The sequence below is a fragment of the Mytilus californianus genome, unplaced genomic scaffold, assembly GCF_021869535.1.
Source record: "Mytilus californianus isolate M0D057914Y unplaced genomic scaffold, xbMytCali1.0.p SCAF_5, whole genome shotgun sequence".
Taxonomy (NCBI): domain Eukaryota; kingdom Metazoa; phylum Mollusca; class Bivalvia; order Mytilida; family Mytilidae; genus Mytilus; species Mytilus californianus.
The window spans coordinates 22,361,020-22,375,975 of NW_026262701.1; the positions used below are offsets into that span (position 1 = coordinate 22,361,020).

Sequence of the window (14,956 nt, forward strand, 5' to 3'; positions counted from 1 at the left end):
GTGGTATGGAAACTTGTGGTATAATTTCAGAGAGATCCATACACTGTTCCACAAGTTATTTTCTGGAAACTAGAAAATGCTTATTTTTGGCCCCTTTTTGGCCTTAACTGTTGGTACCATAACCCCCAAAATCAATCCCAACCTTGCTTTTGTGGTATTTAACCTTATGGTAAAATTTCATAGAGATCAATTCACTTAAACTAAAGTTATAGTGCGAAAACCATTGTGTCTTCGGACAACGACAAGGACGACGCCAACATCATACCAATATATGACCGCAAAAATTGCAAAAATTTTTTGCGGTCGTATAAAAACTGCAAAATTTCCTTAAAATTACCAATTTAGTGGCAGCAACCCAACAATGGGTTATTAGATTCATCTGAAAATTTCAGGGCTGATAGAACTTCACCTAATGAACATTTTTACCCCATTTCACCCCTAACTCCTTTGGATTTTAGATATAAGTCAAAACTGCATTTTACCCCTATGTTCTATTTTTAGCCATGGTGGCCATGTTTTTTGACGAAACAGAAAATTAAACACAAACTTTATTCTAGATACACTAAGGATCATTCAGCTTAAGTTTGGTTGGAATTGGTTCAGTGGTTTCAGAGGAGAAGATTTTTTAAAGTTAGAAAACATAAACAAATTGTGTAAAATTGTCCTTAAAGGGCAATCACTCTTAAAGGGGTCAATTGACAATTTTGGTCATATAAAACTTATTTGTAGATCTTACTTTGCTGAACATATTTGCTGTTTACAGTTTATCTTTATCATTAATACTTTTCTTTTTTTGTTTATTCTAGATACCCTAAAGATCATTCAGCTTAAGTTTGGTTGGAATTGGTTCAGTAGTTTCAGAGGATACATAACATAACAATGTGTACCCCCCAAATAGATGGCCAGAAATACAAGTTTTATTTTTATTTATGCATTTCTTTATTTTCTGAAGCAGGATACAACAACACATTTTATTAATAGAAACTACAGAAATGTTTAAAACATACGTCAATTATTACCAACAGGTACTTTAATGATACAAAAACAATGAAAATCAAAACAGTATACTATTTGTTTCAAGTAATTTTCAGCAGTTTGATGAAAGATGAAAATGACTAGAATATGATCAAACTTAATAGAAATAACTATGTATTAATTGTTCTGTTAACAGATCTAAGGTGTTTACAGTCAATATTATGTGATATATACTAAATCATACTTAACACTAAAACAGATGCTTCTAGTTCTATTTCTTCAACATATTTGGATATCCAAACCAGAAACAAAATGGTGGTCAAATATCAACAATTTATAAGAAGAAAATCATAAGTTAATAATTTTTTTTGACAAATGTATTGTTCATGAGTAAGAAAACTTTATAAATAAATTATTGACAGAGACTTGTCTCACCTGAGGTAATTTTGATAGTTAAATGCAAAAGTTGAAATTAAAATGGCAACTCTTTAATATGTAAACTATGCAAAGCTTTCAAAGTCATTGAAAAATGTCTGAGGCTGCAAGACAAGATAATATCCATGGAAATGAGATGTGCTAATGCTAATGCAACTTCATACTAAATATCATTGACTTATCATTAGTGGCTCAATAGCGGTTCCCCTTTAATTAACCTCATCACAAACTATAACAAATTGTTGATGATGCCGCTAAAACAGCATGCCTAAGTCACCCTTTAAAGACTTTGTCACAGGTGAGACTTTTAAAAACACTACACCTTATTCTTGCTTCTACAATTCTATGTTAGGCGAGACAAAAACCTGCTTAAATCTTCAAAGATTATTACCAGATCATATGGGTTTCTGAAGTTGTCCAATGTTTGCTGGAATCATAATATTTGCTAAAAAATTGCATAAAACATCCAGGTCTTTTTAAAAATCATATGGTCCAAATACCTTCACAGGGCAAACATTAAACAAACTGTCATCACTTTCAAAGTGAACACACATAAATATTTCTTGTTCCACAAATATTATAAATTATCATGTCTAAATTACTAATTACTACAACATACACGAATATATGAACTAGGCTAAACTTTTTAATAATATCCTCTTGAACAATATTGTCAATAACAAGTCTTTTTAAAATAGCCTATTTGTCGATTACTAATTTAATTCTGTTATAGCACACTTCTAAAACAAGTTGTTTCCCTTTGTAAGTTGTAGACTGGTTGTAAAACAGACTAAACGGGATGCTGACCATACGAAGCATTACAGGTTAAAAGTGATGTACAGGCAATTTAACCAATTTTGAATGAAAATAACTATTTATATCAGAAGATTTTACCTCGGCAAAAGATTAAATGTTATTAAAAGATTTAAATATCTTGGATTACACACAATATGCACTGATAAATTTCCTCTTTTCACTACCTCTTCATATATGTTGAAAGTTATGTCCCTCTTTCTTAAGGGAAACAACTTTTACAAATAGATCTCAAATAACAGGGTCAATAACCATTGGCAAATAGGCTATTTACATGTGATCACATTCAAAATTCAAAACAAACATAGATAACAAACACTTCTAACATTGATGTATATGCCAGCATAGATGTATATGCCAGAATAGATGTATATGGCAGAACAGATGTATATGCCAGCATAGATGTATATGCCAGAATAGATGTATATGGCAGAACCGATGTATATGCCAGCATAGATGTATATGCCAGCATAGATGTATATGCCAGAATAGATGTATATGCCCGAATAGATGTATATGCCAGAATAGATGTATACGGCAGAAAAGATGTATATGCCAGAATAGATGTATGTATATGGCAGAAAAAATGTATATGACAAAATAGATATATATGCCAGCATAGATGTAAATAATAATACAGCAAATATAAAACAACAACAACAAGAAAGCTGATTTACTTTTCACTCAAAATATCCATATCTTCCAAAAATTGGAATAAACATGTAATTGACACTGTTAATAGTGGCCCTAAAATAATTCCATTATATTTAATGGCAGTAATAATATTAAATATTTGAACACAAAATATTTTAAAATATCTGACAAATACAAAATCAAATGACACATTAGAACATTTATGATTCTATAATGACATCATAATTGTGCAATGTTGTGAAGTAAATCATAATTTGACTAATGTTCTGCATTAATTTCAATAGTTATTGCAACATGCATGAAACACCAAAAAATGTTTAGGTGTGCATCTGTATCTTTTTATAACCATTTGTTTTTTATTGAAGGATAAATGGCCAGTGTTTTTCAGAAGAAAACAGACCTTAAGATGAAAAATAAACGAGGAATGTGTCCATGTGACACAGATGATGCCCCAGCTTGCATATAATGTTAGAAAGGGACATAACTCAAGAACTGTAATATTGACACTACCCACATTCGTACTAGATCTGAGTTTTGTGGTAATAAGCATTGTGTATAAGTTTCAAAACATTTGGTTGAGGGAAACTTAAGTCTGAGAATGGAAACAAAAAATTCAGCATTTTTTCCATTTGTAAAGGGGAATAACTCTAGAAAGGTAAAAGTGACGCCACCCAAATTCAAATTTGATCTGTGTTTTGTGGTAATAAGCATTGTGTATAAGTTTCATAACATTTGGTTGAAGCAAACTAAAGTTAGAGAACGGAAAATAATTTCAGGACGTACCGATGTACGGATGTACAGATGGACGTACAGATGTACAGACAGACGTAAGGACTTACGTACAGACAGACAAGGGTAAAACTTAATGCCCCCTCCGCTACATCGGGGCATAAAAAGGAAGCTAAAAACTTGTAAATTATAATACTCTTGAAGCTGTCAACACTGTTGAAACAAACTGCATACAGGAAAAGGGTCTAGTTTATCTAAATTTGCATATTTAAGATCATAAAGATACTGTGAAAGTACTTTTATTCGTTGGTATCAATTTGCGTGGTTTGAGCAAAAGTAACATGTTTGTGGGTTCTTAAATTCATCGATTTTAGTTTTCTGAAAAATATTCAAAAACAACAAGATTTATGCCAGACACTTACTGTAATAAGTATTAATGTATAAAAATAACCTCTTATTTCAGTTTCAAATTTAAAGCTAGAATGACATACAGTGAAAAATTTGGCATTATATTTCTTAAGTTTAAGTTTAATAATACACCTTCAATATATTATGCAAAATTAACAGTGCATATTTTATCAGGGAAAACACTTAAAATTTAAAAACTGTATTGGCAAAAATTCTTGCCAATATACATAACACTGACTTTCTATAATTCTAGTAGATCAATCATTCCCTCTAAATGTCAATGATTTATATATTAGTAGTGTATAAGAACTAGTAATTTTATAATACACATTAGCTTAACTGATTATAAATTCATAAATAAAAGTAAGCACCATTATGGTATATTTTTTGTTAATAACAAATGAACAATAAATTATTAGCTACTAATAAGTATAAGTAAATATAGACATGCATCATATATCAGATTTTAAATCTGAATGTAACAATCATCCGAAAAAACCCCTGATTTTTAACATCTATATTTCATATTTTAACATGCGCCATTGTACGTAATTGTTATATAAAAATAAAATGATCACAATGAAGTCATATATTTTAATCAATACAAAAGAGTCCATAACTACAAATGTAATAAAGCAATATTATTGTTTCTCAACATAAGAAACTGGAACTAACAATTTGACATTACAACAATTCAAAGTTCTAAATACAGGAGTAAATTTTGATAACAACTGTGTTATATAGATAGATAATAACTGATATCGTTCTGGATGATGGTAATACTTTTAGGAACTTGATGAACTAGTGTTAATTTTTTTATTGTTCATTTGTTTTAATCTGGTATGGCAATTGGAGACAATTGAAAAACAGGAATTGAGAGCTGTTCTGTAGTTAGTGAAAAAACCATTGCCTCAATTTTTATATAAATAGATATTAAACAAAACAAATGTTAAACTTTCAATATATTAGACAAACTTGTTTACCATATAACAAATTTGGTAGTCAGATACATTCTCTTAAATATTTTGGACCAAAGTTCTTTTTAATGCCTTATTCTGTATTTTGAACCTTATATGTTCTACAAGACTTTTTAGTTAAAAAGAAATCAGTAACTTAATTTTTCATATAGTTCTGAACTAAATGATTTAAAATGAGGCAGGATAGGTACATTTGTAATTATTTCATTTTGGTATTTTTACCACAGTTGCAGAACACTTGTGATCATATTTCAGCTATAACATACCCTAAATAAAAAATGTCTGAATAAATAAAACTTTTATTCAAGGTTTAGACATGTGTGGAAAGGGAAATCATTTGATAAACAATAGATTTTCCAAGAAAATTATCCTACAGAACCTATTCCATTACTCTGATAGATTTAGATCACATTTTATTATATTTTGGCACGTCTTTGTTCTCAAGGTTAAATGTCTATTGATCTTTGTTCAAGAAGCAAAAATCACATGATTTCTTTCTTTAAAATTAAATGAATTTTTGACATATAATTTTTTATCTTTCAATCTAATAATGTAAAATGCCTTTTGCTAATTAGTTTTCTACAAAATTACAATATCTGCTCTCATAAAGGAGAAATTTTCATAACAACAAATAGAAATAAGGATTACACATGTACAGCGTAGATATAAATGTATTTCTATTTACAAACATCAATGACACATCATGCACACTTTTTTCACTACATTTCTATATAAAGCTTAAATATAAAGTCGAAAAACAGTATACTACTTGTTTCTAGATTGAAATGTTAGTTTCCCTTGTTCCCGTTGAAATAGTTGTAACAAATAAGTCGGAAGTCTAAATAAACATACAGGGTAACTACGCTGATTAAGTGGTGGATTCGGTGATATACAGTGCCATATACCAGTATGTATATTGTAAGCTCTTACACAATGGAAAGTACCTTCCATGTCCAAATCCCCAACAACCAGTATTTCCTCTCCATCATAAAGAGCCCCATATACCTGTGATGAGTCTGACATTGTACAAAGCCCTGTTCCACGAGTAGGTAACTGTGCCCAATAGTCATTTCTAGTAGAGTATAATTCTGTTCCACAGAATTTTATATTGTGTCCCCCATGCATTGCACTTGGACATTCAATTCTTCTAAAACCACCTAAAACATAAATATCTTTATTCACAGCAACAGCTCGAGCATCACATCTCTTTTCCCTCATTGGAGAAACTGAGGTCCAAGTTTCTGTGCGAGTGTCAAAGCATTCTACAGCTTCAAATAACTTTCCGACAGCTCCACCTGCCATAACATAGATCTTCTTGTCAACATTACAATATGATGACCACACCCTTTTTAGATTCATGTCCGGGAGTGCTGACCATTTGTTGGTATATATGTTATAGACTTCCATAGATGTTAATGGTTCAGTCATGTCATTGCTTCCTCCTATGGCATAAATGTTGTGATCGATAGCCAACAGTCCAAAGCCAACACGACCATGATTCATTCTAGGAATCTCACACCATTTATTAGCCAAGGGATCATACTTTTCACAAGTGTTAAGAATGACACAGTTCTGATCTCGTCCCCCACAAGCATAGAGACATCCTCCTATAAGAAATAATAAACAACTTGAAATGACTAGTTTACATCTCATACTGAAACAATTTAACCACTATTACCATATTTACCTTTCCTTAAATAATTCCAAACTGTATGTTGTATTTTTCAGTTTTGACATGATTTATCATTAATATGGTCATAACTATAAATTAACCGTTTGAAAAACTTAAAAAATTTTGAAATACTACTATTTTTCTACCCCAGGAATAGATTACCTTAGCTGTATTAATAAAACCTTTTGTACTTTGGGGTCCTCAATGATATTCAACTTTGTACTTTATTTGGTCCATTCAACTTTTTTTATTAGAGCGTCACTGATGAGCCTTTTGTAGACAAAATGGGCGTCTGGCGTACAAAATTTTAATCCTGGTATCTATGATTTTATTCATTGATTGACTTTATTCCTGAATGACAAGTTTTCATATAAATAATATATCAATATTTAATTATTATATTATATATTATGAATGCAGAGGACATCTACCATCATCTAATTAGCATAGAAAATGTATTTCATCCTGAATATGCATGAAATATTTGCCACTGAACATTATAGAAACAACAATAAATCAGTATTTTATACCCTGAATAATCACATTAATCTTTTCCATTTATACATGTTCAACATGGTTATATAAGCTTTTGATCAAAAGTATATGCCTCTAACATCATTTAAGAGTTTAAAACATATTTATGAACATTTTATAGGACCCAGGGATATTCAAATCCAAATTGGGGCAAAATTAGATTTTGTTGATATATCACAAAAAAAAAGATAATGTAAAAATTTCCCAGTTTACAGTATACATATGTATTTATAAGAGATGTATCACTATGAGAATAAGCAAAGATAAATAAATAATATATTTTAAATATATACTACAATGGTGTGCAATACATACTATTTTTGTCCAGAAATTTGCATTTCAACCAATTTCAATTGTAATTTTTTGTTAATCCATGCCCAAATTCGAACTCTGTCTGCAAGCTTCAGTTCTTAGCATTTTGTATGAGTTTCATAAAATTTGGATGAGGATAACTTAAGTTAGATTGGTAAAACGAAAATGGGATGGAAAAAAGGACAGACAGAAAGACAGACTGATGGTAAAAGGTAAGACTTAATGCCCAAATCCCCTAGTGGCAGGGGCATAAGGTCAGGTGTTCAAAGTAGCAGTGGTCCGAGGTCCGTGACCTTCCACTGTTGCAATCAGACTTTTGTTTTGGTTACTAGCTACGCCCGACGGACCTTCGATTTTAAAGGAAATACAAAATTATTTTTGCTGACCTTTTTAACCATCTGTATCGTCATTTTTAAGTCATATTATTATTGAAATTGAGATAAAAATATGTTTCATCCCTGACCTTGCCGACGAGTGATAAAAGTTATTTTTAACCTTGTATTTCTTGGAAACACAAGGTTATAAATAGTTGCGAGAAGTCACGTGACAAATCATTTAATCGAACAAAATGAATCCGTTTCACTTTGGTGTCACATCTTCCAAGAGAAAGCCTGAAGATTATGAACGGTCTTCAACCACAAACACTTGTTTCTATCCATGGGAAGGTCGACCATCCATAAATATAGAAGGATATTCAACCTTCCCATGGATAGAAACAAGTGCCTGTGTCTTCAACGTCTTCAAAAGAAATCAAATGAAGATCTCACTATATACCAACAATGCGATCGTGAAAAACCGGAACGGACATTTAAGCCCCAGTGGAAAATCGAGCAAACCGTGGCTATATTTTGATGAATCAACTGGCCTAATGTCATGCACATACTGCCTGAAGTTTCCCACCCATTCAGAAAAAGAAAATTTGTAATGGGAACACAAAATCTTAAAATAGACCCAATAAAAATATACGAAGTGACACCCCAGCATTTATCTTGTTTAAAGCAGTGGATCCATGAAAGTGACCCAAATTTTAAGTCTAAAGATTAATTGTCAGACACTAAACTTGGACAATGTATTCTCAAGCAGCAATGCAAGCCTGATCAGTTAAATAGATATAAGGTTCTTTTCACCACTGCATACAGTATTGCAAAAAAGGGAAACCCTTCAGTGACTATGAATTTATTCTTGAAATCCAGTGCAAAAATGGTGTTGATGTGTAAGCAGTAGTTCAATATTGAAGGTTGTAAACTGTTTATTCGCTGGATAGCCCATTATATGAGAAACGAAACATCACATGCAGTTCAAATATGATGAAACAAACTAACCTTACTCCAAAAGTACATTAATTTTGTATCTTATTGAGTTATGCAATATTTCATATAAAAGTAGGACCTGGGATTTAGGTTGTGGACCTTTCAGTTTGGAGTGTCAAAGGTCCTGGACCTTCCAGTACCAAATGTTAATTTGAACCCCTGAAAGTTAAAGAAAACACTTAATGCCCCCATCCAATCGCCTAGCAGCGGGGGCGGGGGGCAGAAAAAATCAAAGCATCATTGGTGATGTGATCCAGCCATTTTTTAGCTTATGGTAGTCGGACATAACTTTTATCTCATTTTCAATATTTTTTTCTTTATACAAACTTCTGTAAGACATTTATATTGAAACAACCATCAGAACTTTGGATAATTGATTTTAGCCCAAAATGTTAACATGTGTTTAAACACTTTTCACAGAGAAGAAACCAAGGGACAATCAAAATCATAAGTTTGAAACAAAATTTGACTTGTTAGTAGATCTTGCCTTGCTTATCATTTTTGTGATTGAAAGTGTTTATTTATCTATTATAATTTTTATCATATAAGGCGAAACCCAAAAAAATTGGTAAAATTCGTCATTAAAAGGCAATAACTCCAATAAGGAAACGTTGGACAATTTTCAACATTTGCCTTAATTGTAGATTTTGTCTTGCCGATCATATTTGCTTATTTTAATTTCTATCTATCTATTATAATTTTTAAGATATGAGGAAAAAACGCAAAAAATTGGTAAAAATCGTCATCAAAGGGCAACAACTCTAATAAGGAATCGACTGACGATTTCGACCATGCAGACCTATTGGTAGAACTTGTCTTGGTGATCATTTTTGCATTTTAAAGTTTCCCTCTATCTATTATAATCTTTAAGATAATAGACAAAAATGAAAATAAACTGTTATCACAGAGATATGTCTCGCCTTTTTGTAATTTTGATAATGCAAATGTTGAAATTAAAATAGCAATACTTTATCATGCAAGTTATGCAAATATTCAAAGTCGATGAACCATAACTGAAGGTACATGGCTAAACAATCTCCATGGAATGAGATGTGCCAATGCTAATACAACTGCATACCAAATACCACTGACTTATTATAAGTTGTTCCCTTTAAACAAACCTAAACACAAACATTAACTTGTAAACTATGTAAAAGTTTCAAAGTCAATGAATCATGATCAGGGGTGGGGCTATATAATCTCCATGGAAACGATATTTGCAAATGCCAATACATTTGCATACCAAATATCATTGACTTAACATTAGCAGTTCATCTTAAACTGATCTAATCACAAACTAATACATGTAAACTAAGCAAAAGTTTCAAAGTCAATAGACCATGACTGAGGGGGCGGGGCCAAATATTCTCCATGGAAATGAGATGTGCTAATGCTTATACAACTGAACACAAATTAACATTGGCCTTCCACTAATGGTTCCCCTTGAACTGACCTAATCACAAACTAATACATGTTAACTTAGCAAAATTTTCAAAGTCTATAGACCATGACTAAGGGGGTGGAGCCAAATAATCTCCATGGAAATGAGATATGCCAATGCTTATACAACTGCATACCAAATATTATTGACCTACCACTAGTGGTTCCCCATAAATTGACCTAATCACAAACTAATACATGTAAACTATGAAAAGTTTCAAAGTCAATAGACCTTGACTGAGGGGGCGGGGCCAAATAATCTCCATGGTAATGAGATGTACCAATGCTAATACAACTGCATACTAAATATCATTGACCTACCACAAGTGGTTCCCCATAAATTGACCTAATCACAAACTAATACATGTAAACTATGAAAAGTTTCAAAGTCAATAGACCTTGACTGAGGGGGCGGGGCCAAATAATCTCCATGGTAATGAGATGTGCCAATGCTAATACAACTGCATACCAAATATCATTGATCTACCACTAGTGGATCACCATGAACTACACCTAATCACAAACTAATACATTGTTGACGTGGTCATTGATGCCGGAAACAGAATACCTATGTCTCGCTTTTTGACTCCGTCAAGGCGAGACAAAAAATGGTAAAATTTGTCATTTTAGGGCAATAACTCCTGAAAGAAGTCGTCTAACAGTTTTGAAGTATAATTGACAATTGGTAGAGCTCAACATTCTGAACATTTTCGCCCTGTCAGATTTTCTCTATTTATAACGGTTTTCAAAATAATAGACAAAACTTGCATTTTACCCCTATGTTCTATTTTTAACCATGTCGACCATCTTGGTTGGCAGGGGGGTCATCTGCCATATTTTAAAAACTAGATACCCCTATGATGATTGTGGCCAAGTTTGGTTAAATTTGGCCCAGTAGTTTCAGAGGAGAGGATTTTTGTAAAAGTTAACAGAAGATGACGGACGATGACAGACAACGGACAACGGAATCCAAGTGATGAGAAAAGCTCACTTGGCCCTTTTGGCCATGTGAGCTAAAAAGTGTGGGAATCAACTTTGATATCAATACATATATTGTACCAAATTTTAATCCATAATTTACACAAGCATAAAATACTTATAAAATACTTTCATAATTCTTTTCAAATGATTAAATATTATATATATTATTTTTTCACATTAATTCATAAAAGTAATTTAACATACATTTTGATTTACAAAGGAGCTATATGTAAATGTATATCTTAAGAAGCGGTTCGACCAATATTTTCTTAAATAACATTTTTACAAGTTAACAGTAGATGATTAAAAAGTGTCTGCGAATCATAAAAAAATAAATAATTAGTTTCATGATATGTCTTCAACTTAGAATTCTGCACCATTACTAAATCTGGAGTGATAACATAGATCCAGCATGGCTGAATCAAGATTGAATCAAAAACTGAAGACAAAATTATGAACAAATAAGTAAATATACTTTAGACAATTCTGCTTCTATAGGCACCAAGTTAATTAAAATCTAACCATAACTGCCTTCAAAATATTTTTTTGAAAATACCTAGTTTGTATATGACATATATAGCAAAAAAAAAAAGGATTGTGAGTAATACTTATTGCATAACACTGTATATTCCTCAGCATTTTTCAGTTTTTTATACATATATATATATATACAGGAAGAGTTGACCTGGGATAACCTTTGTATGACATTCAGTAATGAGTACAAAGATTGCTACCTATTTTGATACTAGGAACCCAGTCTGGTGGAAAGTGTAAGATATTGATTTCTTGATAATGAAACTTTTGTGAAAAATTTACAGCAATATTAACAGCATAGTATGATATGTATCTTACATGCAGTTCCCCCTCAATATCCTTATAATACTACTACAGAAAATATTTCAATCTTTCAAATATGTTCCATACATAAATTTGTGATACAGTTTCTCTTCTAACCAATCACATTTCTTATCATTCTTTGCTGTTTGGTATTTAGAAAGATGATTTTTTTTAATTTAATACTGTATTTTAAACTGTATATAAACAAATGTGTAAGTATTTAATTCTCTCCCCTTACCAACATCTACAACGCCATGGCCTGTCCTTCTCCCATTCAAACACGGAAGATCTATCCAAACACCTTCTCCTTTTTGGTCCAAAAAGTTTGGTAAAAGACATCTAACACATGATTTAATTTCTACATCTTCTTGTTTTCTGAAATAGTAAAAAACAAATGTCTATGGACATGAATGCCATAGCTAACCACAAATGACTGGCTTCAGTAAACCATTGCAAACTGAGCAATTTCATACTTAAATAAAAGAATAATGTGTCTGAGGACACGAATGCCCACACTAAAGCTTTGCAATTTTCCAAGTGAAAAAGAGACATAACTCTAGACCAGTAAGTGACTCCCTGCCCAAATTTGATCTCTTTCTGCTTGTTGCGGTTCATAGCATTGTGTATCAGTTTCATAAAATTTACATGAGGCACTGAAGTTCGAGTGTGGAAGCAAAACAATTTGCAATTTTCCAAGTTTAAAAGGGGCATAACTCTAGAACGGTAAGTGACTCACTGCCCAAAATTGACTTTCAACAGATTTTTATAGTTTGTTCTTATGTTGTGCTGTTACAACACTGTCCAAGGTTAGGGGAGGGTTGAGCGCTTACAAACATGTTTAACCCCCGCCACATTCTTTATGTGCCTGTCCCAAGTTAGGAGCCTGTAGTTCAGTGGTTGTCATTGGTTCATGTCTGTCATACTGTAAACCAACTTATTTTCGCGGATACTTTATTTCGCATTTAGCCATTTCTCTCCTACTTTGCGGTGATTAAATTTTACGATTTTCAAAAATATTTGATGTAGTTAAAAAGGAAAGATCCAAGTTTTGCGTATTTGAGGTGATTTATATTCGCGTTATTTTTCTTCTCACGAAAGTCGTCAAAATAAATCGCAAGCGAAAATTAGTTGGTTTACAGTATTTGTTTTTCTTAAATTATTAGTTTCTCAATTGAACTGTTTCATTTTTTTCTTGTCTGGGCCTTTTATAGCCAACTGTAGGGTATGGATTTTTCTCATTGTTGAAGGCTATAGGGTTGCCTTTAATTGTTTACATCCACTTCATTTGAACTTTGGTGGCTAGTTGTCTCATTGGCAATCATATCACATCTCCTTATTTTTATATCTGTCTGCATGTTTTGGTTTTAAGTATTGTGTATGAGTTTCATAAAATTTGAATGAGGCAAACTTAAGTTAGAGAGTGGAAACAAAAAAATTTGCAATTTTCCAAGTTATAAAGGGGCATAACTCTGAAACAGTAAGTGACTCACTACCCAAATTTGAACTGTCTGGGAATTTTGGTTCTTAGCATTGTGTATGAGTTTCATAAAATTTGGATGAGGAAAACTAAGTTGGAGTGTGGAACCAAAATGGGACAGAGAAATAGAAGGAAGGACAACCAAGGGTAACACTTAATGACCCCTATACCTGCTGGTGGGGGAATAAAAGCACAAAAATATTACATTAAAGAGGGAATCACTCAGGAATGACATATGATTGTACAATGTACCATGATATCTTGTGTTATACAGTCCACAACATTGTGATAAACTATATTCATTTAATCATACTCATGCTTTATCATGTTTATTGGAAATCTCAAAGAAGAAATTTCTTTTTTTTTCAATAATATACATGTATTTTCAATCTGTTCAAAATAAACACCGAGTTAATCACAAAAAGTTGATTTCTGACAAAATTTTTAGCATTGTTTTGTTGAAATTTGCATTTTTTTGTGTGTTTGATAAGTCATAAAATACATTTAATAGGGCCTTAATTTAAACATTGTCATTTTCCAGTTTTTATTTGTCAAACACACAAAAAAACAAATTTCACTAGGAACAATGTCAAAAATTTTGTCAAAAATCAATTTTTTAATATTTGAATCAAGTGTTTATATTGAACATACTGAAAATACATTATTGATATTGAATAAAAACAACATCACATGCAGTTTTGTGAGTTGATACATGTATTTTCATTTACTTTTTTCTTCAGGTTAATTAAGCATTGAGTGTTGGATTTCTCTTTAAACAATGTTTAAGAAATTTCAAGGTCCTAGTGAATAAACTACACAGATACAATAGCTATTATATTTATTCAATGGGACAATAGAACTGACAAAAGTTTAAATACCTTGACCAAGAGGAGATTACTCAAAAAAGTTTCATTTGGTTCACAATAATTGATTGATTGATTGATTGTTGGTTGCTTAACGTCCAGTGGCAAATATTTCATGCATATTCCGGACGAGACACAATAATTGAAATAAATTATTTTTAAAAATAGATAAAAATAACATTGAAAAAAAATATTTGGAAACAACTAACAGTCAGGGGTACTACTTGTACAAGTAATCTTTATTTACTTGAAGAAGTAAATAATAATATACTCATATGAGTAAATTATAATGTTTGAATAATCTCCCCTTAATTTTCTCAAAAATTTAAAATTTACTTTTTTTACAATCCCGAAAAATTCTCAAGTTTTGAGATGTAAAAACAAGCCTTTAACAATTTTTCTCAGGTTAGCTCATAATTTTTTATTAGAGTTCAATGTTTCATCTCATTAATTCAACAAAGAAACTAATTGCGCAAAGATCTTAAGTATTTGCCCATGGCCAAGGCCTTCAAAAATTGCCCCTTGGGGGCTTATAAATG

At 31.6% G+C, this 14,956-nt stretch overlaps 1 protein-coding gene across 1 annotated transcript in view; it reads right to left on the reverse strand.

Annotated features, from left to right (window-relative positions):
- Positions 1–1,004: 1,004 nt before the first annotated feature.
- LOC127700314 (gigaxonin-like) overlaps positions 1,005–14,956 on the reverse strand; it is a 28,094-nt gene continuing 14,142 nt past the window's right edge. The window contains exons 4-5 of the mRNA XM_052203729.1: positions 12,316–12,452; positions 1,005–6,598 (exon numbers count right to left, since the gene is read on the reverse strand). Of these exons, the coding sequence (XP_052059689.1) occupies positions 5,757–6,598; positions 12,316–12,452 (979 nt within the window). The 3' untranslated portion in view covers positions 1,005–5,756. The remainder of the gene's footprint in view (positions 6,599–12,315; positions 12,453–14,956) is intronic.